The 17,435-nt window shown below is 39.2% G+C and overlaps 1 protein-coding gene across 4 annotated transcripts in view; it reads left to right on the forward strand.

Annotated features, from left to right (window-relative positions):
• KLHL5 (kelch like family member 5) overlaps positions 1 to 17,435 on the forward strand; it is a 58,981-nt gene that overhangs the window by 13,169 nt on the left and 28,377 nt on the right. The window contains exon 1 of one of the 4 annotated variants that reach the window (XM_042469442.1): positions 10,523 to 11,153. The exons of the other annotated variants lie outside the window; for them this stretch is intronic. Coding sequence (XP_042325376.1) covers positions 10,771 to 11,153 — 383 coding nt within the window. The 5' untranslated portion in view covers positions 10,523 to 10,770. Of the gene's footprint in view, positions 1 to 10,522; positions 11,154 to 17,435 lie in introns of those variants that run through there. 4 annotated transcript variants of the gene reach the window in all.

Genomic DNA, 17,435 nt, shown 5'->3' on the forward strand with positions numbered 1-17,435 from the left:
AAAGAATTCTTACAGTTGGTATACAGGCTGCTGCACTAATGCACTGTCACAAATTATGATTAGCACATATTTTTTAGTGTCTGGAGGGCCATGTTACCAATCCACATTGTTTGGAGGGCCATGTTACCAATCCACATTGTTTGGAGGGCCATGTTACCAATCCACATTGTTTTGAATGCCTTATATTTTAAAAGTTATAGAAGACAAAGTACACACAGGAGGCATTCTTTGTGGGCCATCCAAACACTGGAAGTCACTTTTCTGGAGACTTGCTAGTCTTGAAAATATTTCAAAGTCATCATAAAATACTTCTGTTTCATCTGTCTTCTAACGTATAGGTACTTTTGGAGGGTGGTGATTGCAGTTGGAACACTTTCTACATGTTCAGTATTCATTGCTCTGTCTGATTTTACAGAAAAAAGAGCATGTATTGCTGTTGCAGTCTTGTGCAAGCAAGGAAAAGATGAATTATGCAGGTTTTCAGCTGCAGTCAATCAACTTGTTTCATGATGCTTGTTCAAAAGATAAAACATCTCAGATAGTTTATTTGAGCTTGCAATGTTGATTATTTACTATGAAGACAATACTTTTACTTATAAAATCTCTACTTACAGAATACACAGAAGCTCACATGGGCAAGCACATCTACCTGGTGCCTCTTGGAAAAAGTCTTCTGAGACATACCAGCTTGTATGCTAGGGATTATTTTTGATTTCATTCACTCATGTCTTTGGCCATTTGCCTCTTCTAAAATATTTGTGAGAGTGGGGCCAGGAATTTCTTGATTATTCTTGGTATATATTTCAAAGATACAAGTGGCTAAAGATGCATGTGCAAACAGCTGAAAAAAGTGTCTGGGGCTTCTGTAATAATGGCTTGAAACAGATGGGCAAAAAGCACCATCTTCAAAAACAAACAAGCTTCATTTATATACCACTTCATACCGCCTAAGCAGTGTCTAAGCAGTTTACAACTGTAAGCTAATTTGCCCCAACAATCTGGATACTCATTTTAGCAACCTCGGAAGGATGCAAGCCTGAGTCAAGCTTGAGCCCTTTTGCTGATCTTGAACTCGCAACCTTGTGGTTTTGAGTGAGTGGCTGCAGTACAGGCATTTAACCACTGCACCACCAGGCCTATCCAGGGACGTGGCGTGCAGATGATGCACACCTCCAGATCAACCAGAAGCTGCAATGAGACTGGCTAATGCAGTCCAAAACTGGCTGCAAAAGGAGTGCAAAAAACCCTGCTCCTTCCCAGCAGTCCATTCTGAACTGTGGCAGCGGCCAGCGTCAGGTGTCCAGTTGCAGCAGTCTCACATCAATCAGGGGAGGGGGAGGTCGATCGAGGCTGGAGCAGTCTCTGGCTACTCCAAGCTGCCGGTGTCTTTCATCAAACCAATATTAGGTTTGATCCTTTAATACAGTTTTTCTTTGAACAAGCCTTTAGGTATTTGGTTTTTTTCTCCTTGTTATGTTTATACCATAGACTAGAGTTGAAGAAGCTGCCATTTTTGTCAAAATCACTGGATTTTTTTCTTGTTCTAGAGCAGTGATTCCCAAAGTTGGTGGTAACCCCCCCCCCGGGTTGGTGGAAGGATCCAAAGGGGCTGTGATGTAGAAAGGGGGAAGTATGGGGGAGTGAGGGGAATACATGGTGGCGGTGGTCCATCAGTCAAAGTATTGATGCGTAGGAAAGACAAGGAGAACCAGCGGTCTTTAGGATCATGGTGGGGATGAGGATTACATGAAACTTATTTTCAGGGTCTCCAGAAAATCGCCACACAGCCTCACTGATCATTTTGTGTGGTGGTGTCTCCCACTCTTTGCCTGCCCCTGTGAGTTCATTCCCTTACTGGCGTCTTTCACTAGTAGTGGCAATTGGGAAACTTGTGCAAGGCTTGGGCACAGGACATCGCTTCTGTGGCTCAGAGCTACACCATTTTGGGACAGACTGGAGCAAAGAATTGGAGCACATGGTGGCAGAGGAAAAGTGGAGGCAAAAAGGAGCTTTCAAATTTGGGACCCTGCTTAAACTTTGTGAGCTCTGGTGGGACTTGGCTAGCAGGTTTGAGTTGCACTGCTGCTCCTGCTTCCTTTCATCAGATAGGCTGAGAGAAGAGGTAGCAGAAGAATCCATTTTTTGTGTGTGTGTGTGTGTGTGGGAGAGTAGACACTTGAAGCTGTGTGGGGAAGACATGTCTCTGGGAAAGGAGTATTTGTGGTTAATTCTTGGAAACAGTCCTTTGTCTTGGTGCAGCTCCTGTAGTTAAAATCTCTCCCGTTCTGACCCACACCAGTCTCCAGTCCAGAGCATGTGGCCTCTCTAAACCCCCTACACAGACACTAGCTGCACCTTTCTCTCAAAAATTTTTGGTGACCGCTGTTCTAGAGAGAGATTTATTGCTTTAAAGCAAATCTTTATTCTAAAGATTGTCTGTAACTGTTTTTCTAGTGTGACCTCTTTGCAGGTTTGTACAGCTAGGTGTACATATAAACAGATAAAACAACACAATGATACATGGACAAGGAATATACAGTGGGCCCTTGATATCAGCTGGGGTTTGATTCCAGTACCTCCTCTGCACACCAGGATCCATGGATGTTCAAGTACCATTAAATAAAATGGGACAGCAAAATGGTATAAAATGGCAAAGTCAAGATTTTCTTTTTGGAACTGATATATTTTCAGAATGTTTTCAATCTGGATGGTTGAATCCATGAATAGAAAAATATCGTGGATACAGAAGGCTGACTGCTCAAAGGTTGCCCGAAGGGAATCTTTTGCAATGGCTAAGCAGTTCTTAATTTGCATTTCAATTCTCATTGTAGACAAGTTTAATTTTACCTGAAGAAATGTGGTTCTAAGGATTGTAGCTTTCACATTCCAAATTAACAATGCAACCTGATGTAGCTGTGCCACTGCATTTTTTTTTTTACAATATAGAAGGTATCCCCCCCCATGTGGGAGAGGTGGGAGAGGTCAAGCATAATAAGCCTTTCTATGTACCAATTTCTCTGATCCTGGCTGGTGGCTTGTGTTTGGGAAGGAACCTTGTGATTGGTTCTTTCACTTTAAACATTACAGCGATGCCATAGGATAAAGCCTAGAAATTGCACATTGTTTGTAGAATATCCAAGCGTATCTTTTGAATTATGAGAGCTAGTGTGGAGTAGTAATTTGAGTGCTGGACTAGGACATTGGGAGATCAGGGTTCGAATCCCTGCTTGGCCATGGAAATCCCCTGAGGAAGGCAAGGGCAAACCCCCTCTGAACAAATTCTGCCACGAAAACCCCATGATAGAATCACCATAAGCCAGGAGTTACTTGAAGACACACAACTGCAGCTATCTTTCAACTCAGAATTTACATTCTGGGGGCAGAGGGAGTATTAAGAGCTCTTATCATTGTATCATGTGCAATGATTTGGTGACAGTTACCAAGTGAAATCATTTGAAGTACTGGGCGAATACATGAAAACAGTCTTGTCTCCTAAATTTCAAAAGAATTTGTTATCTCTGCTTCTGTCCTCCTGTACATCAAAGGGATTTATTATCTTTGCTTCCAGAGCTATTTTTAAACAAAAAACCTAATAAGCAAATCATACAGTGCCTTTCAACTTTATTTCACTAAAAGAAATGGAAGTTAATTATGATTCGGAAAGAGATATGTGTGAGAGTACAAAGTATGTAAAGTAGCAGGGGTGCATGCACCATTCCTCAGCATAGCTCTTCATGCTACCTCAGCTCCCTGAACTCACAGGGATTGCATGTTTTGTGAGAAAGGAAATAACCAGGTCAGCTGAGCCTTGAATAAGTAAAGAAAAATAATTTGAACCTTGCAGAGACCACTTGAAGCCTTCTTTGAAAATGAATACAGAGACAACTTTTTTTTTCACCAGTCATAATTTTTCATTTCCATTTTGGAGTCCAGGCTTTTAGATCTAAACATTTTTATTTATTTTTTTAATATGCTGGGTATAACTGGGGGGTTATCTCCTGTTTTTCTTTTTTCTCTCTGTTTTGCTATTCACATATGCTCAGTAAGGGATTCTAGAAGGAGTTGCTGTTTACTTTGCCTATTACACGCAAAGACTGCAGAGGTGAACAAAATACGACAAGTCTATTAAACTGAAAATTATATATTGACAAGAATAAAAATGTTATGAAATGGACAATATAATATGTGCAGTACCCAACTAGCACAACAAGAGACAATCACATGTATGCCAGTAACCATGTATAGGAGGCAAACAGAGTATAAACTACTAATAGAAGTATGTATGATTTATATGCAGTTGTAGTTAATACTACAGTACTAATCGGGTGCAGTCTCAGTTCAGGCCTAGTTTAGGGACAGAATCAGTCCTGGCAGCTCTGATGGATGGTCTTCATTGGGAAGGGAACTGGGGAGGAATGCTCCTGTTGCTCCTCCTTGATCTCTCAGTGGCCTTTGATGGCACTGACCCTGGTATTTTCCTGGGCCAGCTCCACTCCATTGGATTGGAATGATTCCATTCCTTTCTGCAGGGTCAGTTGGGGGTAGTTGGGGGTCTGCCCCATGTACATAATTTAATCAGTTCACTGAAAGATCTTCATTTGTTGACTGACAGTAGGTTAAAAATGCTAAAGGTGGAGGCAATGTGTCCACATCACATCTGTATGTATGTGCTGCCATTGAATAATATGGGGCATGGTGAATCGCAGATGCTTCCATCTGCGGATTGCTAGCCCACTGAGGCAGCAGGCCCACTGGTACCTCCTTGCACAGCAGTTTTCCTGGTGTTGCACAGTAGCTGCTACTGGTACCTGGTGCAGCTGTGACCTCAGACCCAAACATTCACAGTTTGGCCAAGAGTATTGCAGGAGGGCTGTCCACTTGCCCTGCTGAAAGCTGTCCTCCTCCTAGACCTTCATTTAAGCGTTCTGGTGGAGCTTTATACTTTAGCCATTGATTGCTACCCTTGATGTTTAATTTGTTGTTTTTAATAAGGTCTATCATTTTAATTACTGGCTTTTATTGTAAATCACCTAGAGATTTTTTTTAAAATGAAGAACGGTATAAAAGTGTTCATAAATAAATTAATTGCTTTGGCTTTGTGAAGACCTTGCAGCTCTCAAGGGCACCTAGTTGCTTGATGATGAGTCCTTCAGTATATATTATTGCCTAAACATTTGAGTGGCTCTGAGCTAAGCAACCAAAGAGAGATCAAGAATGGAGTTCAGTACAGTGTATGATGCATGTGGATGCAACTGGGAATAGAAAACAAAATGGGCCAGTTGCTAATAAATAGTTTATTCAAGTGGATATTTACTAATGAATTGTGCTTGAGCATTCCTAGGATATTTTGTTGAGCTCATTGTTGTTTCATGACCATAAATAAATATCTGTTTTATTCTCAAACTGGAGTGCTGATCATACACACTTTGGCTTTGATCCTGGTGGTCCTTAATGGTTCTAGAGTTGCTATTATTTATTACTTCATATATTCAGCAGTTATTTGGTAAAAGCAAATGCAAAGTGGCTTCCAAACAATGTATTTTATTGCAGCAAAAATTCTGAACATGCCGATAAATAGTAAAATGGTATAATTAAACATCAGTATAGAAATCCTATTAACAAAAATAAACAAATTTTAAATATGTTTTACTAATAAATCATGGTATTTACATGAATATACATTCATCTAATATCTATGAATTTAATTGATTCAGTTTTTAACAATAATAAAACATCTTCTCAACTACCTCACTTACATATTTCTCATTATAGTAGCTCCCTCACCTATCTTCTCTTAGTCACTTATTTCCTTTACATTCTTTTCTGTGTTGTACACCTTTACCTTACATTTTCTCTCCCTTTCTCTTCTCATCCTCTTATATACTTATCCTCACCCTCTCACATGCTCACCATCCATACAAACTTCTTTCTTGCCAATACTATTTGTTTATCTTTACCTCACTTGCCAGCCACCACCTGGCAGCCCTAGGCAGGCTGAGTGGACCGGTGAGTGGGGGAGGCAGGTGAGACCCCCACCATTGCCAATGCATACTTGCGTTTTTTCCACTTTCGTGGGGGTCTTGCACCCCTAACCCCCTGTGAATGTGGAGAGCAATCTGTAGTTCCTTTCCCCCTTTTTAAAGTCAGTCTACAGTGGTACCTCGGGTTACGAAATTAATTCGTTCCGCGGCTAATTTCGTAACCCGAAAAACCTTCGTAACCTGAATTGCCATAGGCGCTAATGGAAAAAATAGCTCTCTGCTGCCCTCCGGTGGCAGCCTTTCCATTGAAAATAGCGCCGAGGTTTTTTCGTAACCCGAAAAAACCTTCGTAAGCCGAAACAATAAATCCCTATGGGATTTTTTCGTATCCCGAAAAATTCGTAAGCTGGGTAATTCGTATCCCGGGGTACCACTGAAACATTTAGAGCTGTCAATTTATACATCCTTAAGTCCCAAGGTTGATAGCATTTCCCACCTTTCGTCTAAAAACATTAACACCAGCATCCATTCTTTGTTAAAAATTTCTAATGTTCTATCTTTGATTAATTGTGTCAACTTGTCCATTTCCATTGTATCATACAACCCTCCCTCCTGAGTCAGGATACTATCTTCCTTCCATTTAGAATTCTTGCAACAGTGACCAGGTAACACAGAATCTTTCCAAATTCTTTGTCCAACGTATCATCAAAAATACTCAGTAAGTAAAATTCTGGTTTTATTTGAATCACCTTTTTCAGGATATTGTTTTCATATTATGTATCTGGCTCCAATATTTATTTGTACATGACCACCAACAATGATAAAACGTTCCCGGTACCTTTCTGCATTTCCAACATAAGTTACCTTTATTTTTTATATATTCTCAATTATTTGTCTTGGGTAAGATACCATCGGCAGTACATTTTATAACAATTTTCCTTTAGACTCTGGGACATCTTTGCCCATGTTTTTTCCCACTGGGTCAGTTGCAGATCATCAATTGCTGAGTATCCCAGATTATGTCCCCATTTAATCATGGGATCTTTTATAATTTCTTCTAGTTCGATTCACAATAAATCCTTATACAAGTTTGCAATAACTTGATTTGAAAAGCAAAAAGGGGCTAAAAATTTTTTTAAGTCCATTCCATGTCCCTTCCTCTCTATAAGAATATCTTCTCTACACAGCTTGTACAAAGCTCATATCATTGCCTAGTTGTAGTAAGAGAACTGTTTTGTGAGGCATGTGAAAATTGGCCCTGTAGATGGAATCACAGTGCTTTTAAATATATAGCTTTGGCCATGTGATCTTTTCTCTTTAAATACTACAGTCTTTCAAATTCAGGATTCTGCTTTGAAGTAAAGCCTTTTCTCAGTCTGCTTATTATTCAAGGGCTGCACATGTTGAGAAATGATGATTAATTACATTGGAAGTTGTTCTGCTGTCTTATCTTTCAAAACAGCATGCACTGAGCAAAAGTAGAGCACTTGGTTGGCAGCTTTAATTTAATCAATTTAGCCCGCTGTCTTTAGAAACCCAATGCAACATGGGAAATCCTCACTTTTAGCCCATGTAAAATTAATGTTAATAAAAACCAATATTCTCTTTCAACAATTCTGTTTATTTGGAAATAAATACAGGAGGATAAATTCTTCAGAAAGGAAAATAAATTCTGCTTGAATCGAGCAAAAATGTGCCTGGAGTTGTTGACTCTTGAATTGGTTAGCACTTCAAATTTCTTGGGCAATTGCATGTTCTAAAAATGTCTAAATTACTGCTCTTTATGGCAGGCTTGAAAGATGAAACTAATGTCATCGCATTTATTTGTCTCTCTGTGCCTGTGCTTCCAGAACGCAATATACAATAGCTACAGTATCATGAGAGTACAGACAACAAAGGTTGCAGAGAAATGGCAGAAGCCAACTGATTCAAAGTGCCAGGGTCCCGCATACCCAGCCAGAGCTTGAAACAATTGGATTCTTCTTTTTAAACTACAACTCACAGAATCCCCAGCCAGTATGGCCATTGGCCATGCTAGCTGGAGAATTCTGGAAGCTGTAGTTCAAAAGTAGTTTTTGGAGATGCTTTAACTGTGCTAAGATGCTGTAGTATAGGCTTCCTCTGTGGCCTGAAAGCCTAAGATTAAGCAGGTTTGTCTGCCATGAGTGAAATAACACATTGAAAAATTCCATTACCATCCTATGGAAAGCAGAACTCAGAGGGGAAACTTGTCTTCATAGATCCATAAGCTTTCCTGCAATTTCCAATTCAAACTGAAATCAGCAAAAGTTAAATGTTATTCATGGCTTGAAGCATTGGGCACTTGGTGATTCTCAGGCAAGTAAACAGACAGATTGCAGCGACAATACTGCTAATGTTTTCACATTGTATAAACAGCCACCAGTGCTGAAGGCACCAAGAGGCTGTGCTAGGCAACCTGTGCAAAAAGTAAGAATTCTCTCATGTAGCTTCTGCAGCACAAATAGGTTGTACAAAGAGTGTTCCAGGATAGCAGTATGTGCTTGTCTTGCTCTCTCAAGTCATCATTTTCTCCACCACTAGTTTGTTTATTATTTATTTCAAACATTTATATCCTTTTCCTTTAGCCAAAAAGGTTCCCAGATTTAAGAACAGTTAATTTGTAAGCTTATGGATAGGGACTGACAGCCATGACACATAAGAGCAGAGGGATGGGGAGAAAGGAGGGGGGAAATTAAATTCAGCAGCAGCACTGGCATGATGAAGGTGTGTCTGTCTTGTCTTTTTCCTCCTCTGTGGCGAGAGCAGTGCCTTTCTTTTTCTTTTAAAGTCATTGACACTTGGTATCCGCTGGGGCTTGGCTCCAAGACCCCTGTGGATGCCAAAATCCATGGATGTTCAAGCCCCATTAAACGTATAGTAAAATGGTGTCCCCTAAATAAAATCAAGGTTTGCTTTTTAGAATTTATATACTTTTTTCAATATTTCTAAGCCATGGATGCTTCAGTTCATGCATAAAGAATCCATGGATATGGATGGCTGAGTGCATGCATTTCATGAACTTAGTTTATTTTGACTTTCTAAATCTGCTGTCATTCAAAGTCACTGGTGACCTTGTAACTTTTCTGTGCTTGACACTTTGATTTTCATTATTTATTTATTTGACTTGGCTCTTCAAATGATCTCTGCAAGTAGCATAGATAATGATTTTATCTATGTTGTTGTGGGCCTTCAAGTAATTTCCAACTTAGAGTGAACCTAAGGTGACCCTATCATAGTTTTCTTGGCATGTTTCTTCAGAGGGGCTTTGCCATTGCCATCCTCTGAGGCGGAGAAAGTGTGACTGGTCGAAAGTCACCCAGTAGGTTTCATGGCCAAGTTCAGGATTCGAACGCTGTTCTCCCAGTGTCTTAGTCAAGTGATCAAACCACTACACTGCCCCTTCGTGATGATTACAGACATATAATCTGTCCGGTATGTTCTACAGTGATGATTCTTGAACAGAATACTCCCTATCCTCTTCTAACCATTTCACTCTTTTGTCAACAAATAGTCTTCTCTCCCTGACTCATTTATGGTTTATTTGAAGAAATGTTGCCTTGGTTATTTTTATATTTATATGCTTTTCAGATTCCTTTTCCTTCCTCCGGCTTTATTGTTAACTTGCATCTGATATTTCAGCTTTGTGCTCCTTCTTGTTCTCCTAACTTGAGCAAAGCTTTAATCTTCTGGAGAAGTGGTTCTTTCCTTGTTCTGCTTTCAGATCAGTTTTAATGTAACAGCTGAGAAGAGATTTCTGCTGTTCATTAGGAAACTGCCTCCACCATCTATTATTTATTTAGGTTTATAATGATTTTGTAGTTGTATGAGTCAATTTTTAAAATTAATACCTTATCCTTGTAAAATGGAAGAGAGGAATAGAAATTGAAATAAGAATAATCCTGTGTCTAACTTATTTATTATTATTATTATTGTAGTTTATTTTTATAGCGCTGTAAATGTACACAGCACTGTACATACAAAACTTTCTCTGATATAGATATATTTTTTCAAGCAAGTGGTTTCTACCAAAGCATGTCATATCACTGGATTTTAAAATGTCTGTCTGTCAATTTACAGCAACCCCATAAATTTCATAGTGATTTCTTAGGTAAGGAATACTCAGAGGTGGTTTTGCCAATTCTTTCCTCTAAAATGTAGCCTACAAGCTCCTGGGCTGATCCTGCTTAGTTCCAAGAGCATAGGAGATCTGGTGCCTATAGGGTGTGTAGGGTCCCTTTTAAAATGTAGGGGTGGTTATCTTATTTCCCCCTCTTCCCCTAAATATTTGTAAAGGAAAGAGTTAACAGGATGAGCAAGCAAGAGAGCTTCTGAAATACAGCAAAATATTCTTTGTCATTCTGTGGGTTGGTAGAGGAGCTTGTGGGCAGCCCCTGAAAGTGCTTTAATGTAAACTGTCAGTGCTGATAGAAGTTAATGATACAAGGATGAAGAGGCAAGCAAGAACAAATGCAGTTATTCCTTTACTGTGTAGCTGGTTGGCATTCTTAATGCAAAAAGCAACTTGGCTTTCTCTGTTCATCTTTTCCCTCTGGAATCAGCCCTGCTGTTTATTTAGATAAGAGAAGGTTTTCTTAAAATCCTTTGTCCCATATTTGAATGCTGTATTTTCTCCCCTCCTCCGCCCCATGCCCCTCAGCCATAAACAGGCAGACCATGTGTTTCTCTTGTCCTGGTTGGATGCACAAATCTTCTTTATGTGCAGTGCTGCTTGCCCCGTTGCCTAGACGATAACTTGCTCACACTGAAGATGTCTGGCTCTCGCAAAGAGTTCGATGTGAAGCAGATTTTAAAAATCCGATGGAAGTGGTTTGGTCACCAGCAAGCTCCTCCTAATCCTAGTGGCGATTGCCAGCCAGAAGATTTTTGGGACAAAGGACATAACGCAACAACTAGTGGGATAAAGTTTTTAGATCCAGGGAATCTGTCCCTACCTTTTGCCTCAATTGGTTTCCAAAGGTCCAACCAGAAGAGTTTCCAAAATTCGTCATCTTGGCCAATGGCATCCAGCTCTGAAGTGCCTACATTTGAGCTCACCACAGAGGACTGTGGAGGTGCACACTGGCTTGAGAGAGCCGAAGCTGAGGAGGGAGTCAGTGAAGAAGAAAATGTATCTGATAGCAGTTCATGCAGGTTGTTACTTTCTTATTTTGAGGAATGATTTCGGCCATACAGTATATTTTTGTGTGCAAGATTAAATGGCGGGGAGGGGGGTCACAACGTTCCATTGCAGTGCTACAAAAATACTGACAAAGCCTTGGAGAACTTAGGAGTGACTGTATAGAAAGAATATAGCTGTTAGTCATATTGGTAGCCTGTATCAAAAGTATTTCAGCGCAGAGTAAAAAGGAATTGGTTTTCTGTAACAGCTACATTTTCAAGACTTGGGAAAGGAAGCTTGATATTTTAGCAATATATTATTTTGTGTGTTTTGTATTTTAATTTGTTGTGTTGACTTATTTTTATGGCTCCTGGTGCTTTTACTCTACACTGATTTTGAAGTAGAGTGGGAATAAAATTTAAGGTTTGTTTGAGGCTGAAAATAGCTGAATCCAGGTTGGGTATCATGTTGTAGAAAATATTTTGCTGGGGATGCCTTTGTCATGTATCTAAATAATGTTTTGCTATATAACATTATACATCTAAAGATGTTTGGTCTTGTGTTTTTTGTTGCTGCACTTCTATTCACGCTGACATGGGAAAATGTCTTGTTGACTTCATGTGTAGGATTGCATTGCAAATGTCTCTGTTGACATCTATTTATATTCTAGTATAATTTTATGTAATAATCTTTCCTTTATGTTTTAGAGGAAGGTCAATTTTTTTCTTCTGCCTTCTTTACATCACTGAGGTAGATTCTTCAAGGTGGTACTTTTTAAAAATGTATTTTGTTTCTCTTTAAAACTTAAGTGGCAAGTGAGCTTTTTCTAAATATTAAAAGTGGTTGCCCATGGTTCAGTCTCATTGTCAAACTGTATTCAGTTTGCTTTTTGCTTTTTGTATATAGAAAAAATACTGCACCAAGGAAAGTGGGTTGGAAGAAGAAAATCCAAACATTGCCTATACCTCTTTTTATGTGTCTGTAATTGTCATGTAGAAAAATTATACAGAAGTTAAAAGTGGGTGTTATTTTTAAATCCCAGCTATTTGAACGAAAAGCAACTTTTAAAAAAAATCCATTGAATTGTAAATTTATTCAACTGTGTAAAACAATTAAAGGAAGTGGCAGGAATAAAGCACCTCAGGCTGTATGGTGTGCTATGTATTTTAGTATTTTCAGCAACGTCTGTTCAGTATTTGTACAAAGCATTACCAGTAGTACACAAATTTATGCTCAATGTATCAAATGAATGCCGTAAAGAAAAATCCCAGTCCTGCAGAGGTGTTCCTCTGGAGCCTAAAACAGTAAAGCACAGCAATTTTGGATTCTTGGTAATCAGCAGTACCAGAGACTTGATTCTTCAAAAAGAAAATGACAGTATTTAAATAAATGGGAGATAAAGGTAATAATATACATAAGTTTGTAGATATGGCTAGAGTGACAACATTTCCACTCATGCACCCACGCATACACAATAGCAGCTATAGTCATACTGTTGTATGTACGTATGCATATCTATTATGGATATGTTCCAACCCCAAGTTTATCTGCAATGGAAGAAGTGGTGTAGAGCTGCTTGCAAGTGCAGACAAGGTGTGGTGGCCAGATATATGCCATTAATTTTTCACCCAGCCCCTGTGACTGCATGACTATACAGCATCATACCAGACCATGTAGAACCCTATGTCCTTCCTGGCAATGTGGCCATCCCCATAGTTAGCTCAGGCACACAGATTTGCCTTTAATCAGAAAATACTCAGTATCTGGCAAGAGAGCCCAGGGGTCTTGTCTGCCTACCTGAAGGTGGTACTTGATCACTTTACCTTGTGCAGATGTTTTGTAAAGCTTGGAGAGAAAGTTGGGTAGAACAATAAGTTCAGGGTTTGGGCCTGGAGTGCTCAAAGTGTGCCAGTCCAGACAAGTACTTTCTCCTGATTAGGGGTGTTCAGGTTTCTCCACTGAGGTCCTTCCTATGTGGATTCTACTAGCTTGGGGACCAGTACCCAAGTACCTATTCACATCATCTGTTCTTTTCATATAAAGACTCTGATGAGGCTAATATTGGTGATTTCACATTTATACTGTATTTCTTTTCCTCTTTCCTGCTATTTTCAATGTTTGTTAGAGAAGATTTGTCACTGAGAGATCAGAACTGTGAGCTTTCTTATAAAACATAGCATACCATGTTTAATTGTAAACCTTTTCTGATTTTATTCAGAGACTTTAGCAAAAACCATGAAAATTGGAAGGGGAGAGGAGCCACCTTTAAAAATACTAGCATAGTTTGTGACTATCTGTATTCTGCAACTTTCTCCTTGCTGGACTCATTCACTAATATAATATAAGAAATTAAGTAAAAATGTCTCTTGTGCATATGGAATGCATTTATATAAAAATATAAATTATCTTGATTGCCCTGGATCTCCTTCACCATGCAAAATTTAAGGATTATCATCAGTCTAAGTAACACAAACGTCTCTCATAGAATTTAGGAAATATACCTTTTCTTTAGAAAGTATGAGTGATAAAAGAGAAATACAAGCAAAATCCGTGTTCATTTTTGTCATAATTACACCAGTGTTTACAATTTATTTCTCCTAGTTTGAACTGTTGATAGGGAGCCAAGACAAGAAAATTTGTTTACACTTCTTTTTGTTGTCGTGATCGATTCCTCTCCAGCATCTTTTGTATGTAATGCTACCTTTTGTGGAAATGCTTTATTTGTCCTCTTTCACTGCTGTTTGCAAGGAGATAACATAAAAGATAAAAAAGTTATTCCAATCATACTTTTTTTCTTCTCTTTTTTGTTCTCCAGTTTAGTAGCAGTAGACAGATATACTTAACTGTCTGTTATGCAAGTGTGCTTGAAATCTACTACAGACTTCATACAAGACTGTGGTGACTTAATTAGGTGGTATATTGTAACAACACTATAGCATGGCAGTTTGTATTAGTTGTGAAGCTATATAGCTTGTGATTTAGCTACTGAAATATAAGGGTAAGAAGATGCCTGTACTTTGAACATCTTAAAATGAAAATATAGAATGAAAACATTTTATTATTTGCAGTTTTATTCTTAAAGATTGAAGCCACAATATAATACACAGTTACCTGGGGGTAAGCCTTATTGCACTTTAGTATGCTTACATTTGAATATATGTGCATTGTAGTGGAGGGTGCACTATCAAGGAGATCGTAGTAGGAACGTTACCTTCTGTGAATTGGTTTTAGCTTTTCTTGTTGTATAGGATTTAGGCACCTTTCTCAAGCTCAGTGCCAAACACTTACCAGTCTTCAACACAAAATATTTTGTCTGGAAAAAATATACGGTACTTTCCTCCTACCTGAATAACTGTCATTTGTGATTGTGAATGCTTGGTGGACTGTAGTTGTACATATATGATAATAAATAAATGCATCTTGTGGATAATGGCTGATGTGTTGCTGGAGAGCATTAAAATAGTTCTACCTCTCCTACATGTGTCATATGATAGAATAACACAATTTGGCTCTATGGAAATGAGCCCCTGTGTTTGCACTTTTTTTTCTCTTTCAGGCCATGTTGGGGATGTGGTATTCAGATGACACACGCCCTGAATGTGGCTGGAAGCTGCCATGGGCACTGCTTTTTCCCAAAGAACCAGTCCAAAAAGGAGCAGTAAAATACATCTGCTTTTTGGGTGTCTGGTTCAGGAGTGTGGTGGCACCCAGGCCAAGGCCAGGGATGTGTGGCTGCCATGGTCCTAGGGCTAATGGCCTTGGCATGATCCCAGCATGCACCTTTTGTGCCATCTGCTTCACCCCATATCAACAAAAAAATACCAATTTTTGATATTGGCTTGCAATCTTTGATGGCCAAGTGTAAACCATGGTTTGCCTGTTTAGATACAGTAGGTTTGATAAGAGACATGTGAGAAAACAAGCAAAAAACTTATTGGAGCAGAAGTTAACCATTGGTAGATATATTATATGTAAGACAAATTGTTACAACCTTCTTAAAACTATTTATTACTGTCTCATATATTGAGTATTTATTTAGTGCACTCCTCACGAGCAAGAGAACTTATTAAATCCTTTCTATAGAACATGGGTAGGCAACCGTTTTGAGCTGGGGGCCGGGTTGCTGTCCCTCAGACAACTGGGGAGCCGAAGCCAAAAAATAAATAATTAAATAATTTTAATAAATAAATAAACCGGGACAAATGTAGGACAACATTTTCAAATGGTGGACACTTTTTTAAAAAAAAGTGGAGGACACGCAAAAAAATTGCTGATTTTTTAAAAACTGTTAATATAAATGCATGTTTCTGAGGCATCTATAGACAAGTGCCCCCCTTGCCCCTGCACGCGAGAGGCCAAAGGCCCCGGCGGCAATCGGCGGCAGGACCGGGCTGGGGCCGGTTCCAAGGCCTCGCTGGGCTGCATTTGGCCTGCGGGCCGCAGGTTGCCTACCCCTGCAATAGAATGTGTCAAACTCGAGCAAGATCTTACCACTTGATGAACCTTAAGAAATAATTTTGAACTAATATTAATCCGTTTGGGTGGCCATCTGAGTAGGAAGAGTTGAATGGGGCAGAAGTGTCCCTCTGCCAGCTGAGAGGACCCCCCACTACCAGGGAAACAGATCTGCCACAAACAGGGCACATTGCAGGGGGTTTTCAGTTGATATATTGATTGAAGGTCCAGAGAGCCGAGGAGGTGCCTATAAATATGGGATGCCCACCTCAAAATGTGAAGGCCACCATTCCATTACATAACATATATTTACTATGTCTTTCACCACCGAATCTGAGACATTCTTGTTTTAAACTACCTTTTCAGAATGTATCCTCACAAATCAGAATGACAGAAAGGACTAAAAGATTCAGAAAAACTCATTGCATTAGTTGATCAGACTTATTGTTGCTTTGTGTAAAGTATACTGTTATCTGATCATTCTTGTGCACAGAGATTAAAGCATTTACGAACGTTTACCAGTGGTGGTATTCAGATAGCCTGAGGATCGCCATCATGTTCAATTATGCTTTCATAATCATTTACCAAAAGTTGTCTATTGTGTTTATATTTTATCAGAACCATATGTGTCTACAAGAAGGAAAAACTAAAATTTTAAAATGTCTGGTTATACCATTATCTTTATTGAAAAGATTTAATTGAGAATTTAAGGTCCATTTTTGAGAGGCCTATCTTGTTCCACCTTGTAAAATTTATCTCAGAGGCCCTGGGTAGTAAGGCTCCTTTCCCACTCATAGGGCTTGAACAGGATGGACTGAGGAATCTAGGAGTTAGATCTATAGTGATTTTGACATAAATACCATCAGCACCGTATTTGATATTGGTATTCAATTTGCTCATCAGATCCTTTCCCACTAAATTTATAGGTGAGGTTGAATAATAAAGCATTTTCATCATTCAGGGAGCCAAGCTGGGTTCTAGCTGGTTTACTGACATGATGAGGGATTGTCTGACTACCCACCCCAACAGCATGGATTACAGTTGGCAGTAGGTTTTACATTAGGTTGCTTTGCAAGTTGAAGTGTAGACTAGCAAGCTTCAGAATCCAGCAACATTTGGTGGACTTTTCCATTATAGTTAGTTTAATATGTCCCTGTTTGCCAATTTGTCAGATAAAGCTAAATTAGTAGATTGGGGAAACACTGTCCTCATAGTCTAGTCATTAGTCTGTTCTGTTGTGGCTGACCTTCCCTTTGCTTTCACTTTATAAGACATCGGATGTGCAGTTGCCTTGGACAAATGTCAACAACATTTGAGTAGTATATTAGCTGAACAACAGTGATTTCCAGCTTTATACTTTCACACAGATACAAAGATTTTCTATCAGCTTTCTGGAAAGACATTTAAAGTGGCTTCTTCAAGAAAGTTCCATGTATTAAACTCAGTTTGCTGTCTAGAGCCTGGCTCCAAAGAACCATTTGAAGTCCCCTTCTTGGGTTCTTTCCCCCATCATTCTGAGATGGAGCAAAGTTGCACTGAGTTTTAAGGACTAATTATCATCCTGTGCAGGGGCTGCTTTTGGGAGGCGGAGGTTTGGATGCTTTGTGCAAAATGCTGAGTTTGTAATGCAGTTGGTCTAGCATCCTTATGCAGCATGACCATGTGTTTATGGGATATGTAGTTCTGCACACGGGGAACACCAGCCTGGATTAACTGCTTTAATGTTTGGTAGCTTCTGAAAAAGAGAAGCAGGTTTCTTTGAAATACGTATATATTTGTTATTGGAGGATAAATTATTTTCAGACTCTTCTGTTTCTGGAAGGGGTAATGATGATTGTTCTTTCCAGTGATCATACAGC

The sequence above is a fragment of the Sceloporus undulatus genome, chromosome 5 (assembly GCF_019175285.1).
Source record: "Sceloporus undulatus isolate JIND9_A2432 ecotype Alabama chromosome 5, SceUnd_v1.1, whole genome shotgun sequence".
NCBI classification, from domain to species: Eukaryota; Metazoa; Chordata; class Lepidosauria; order Squamata; family Phrynosomatidae; genus Sceloporus; species Sceloporus undulatus.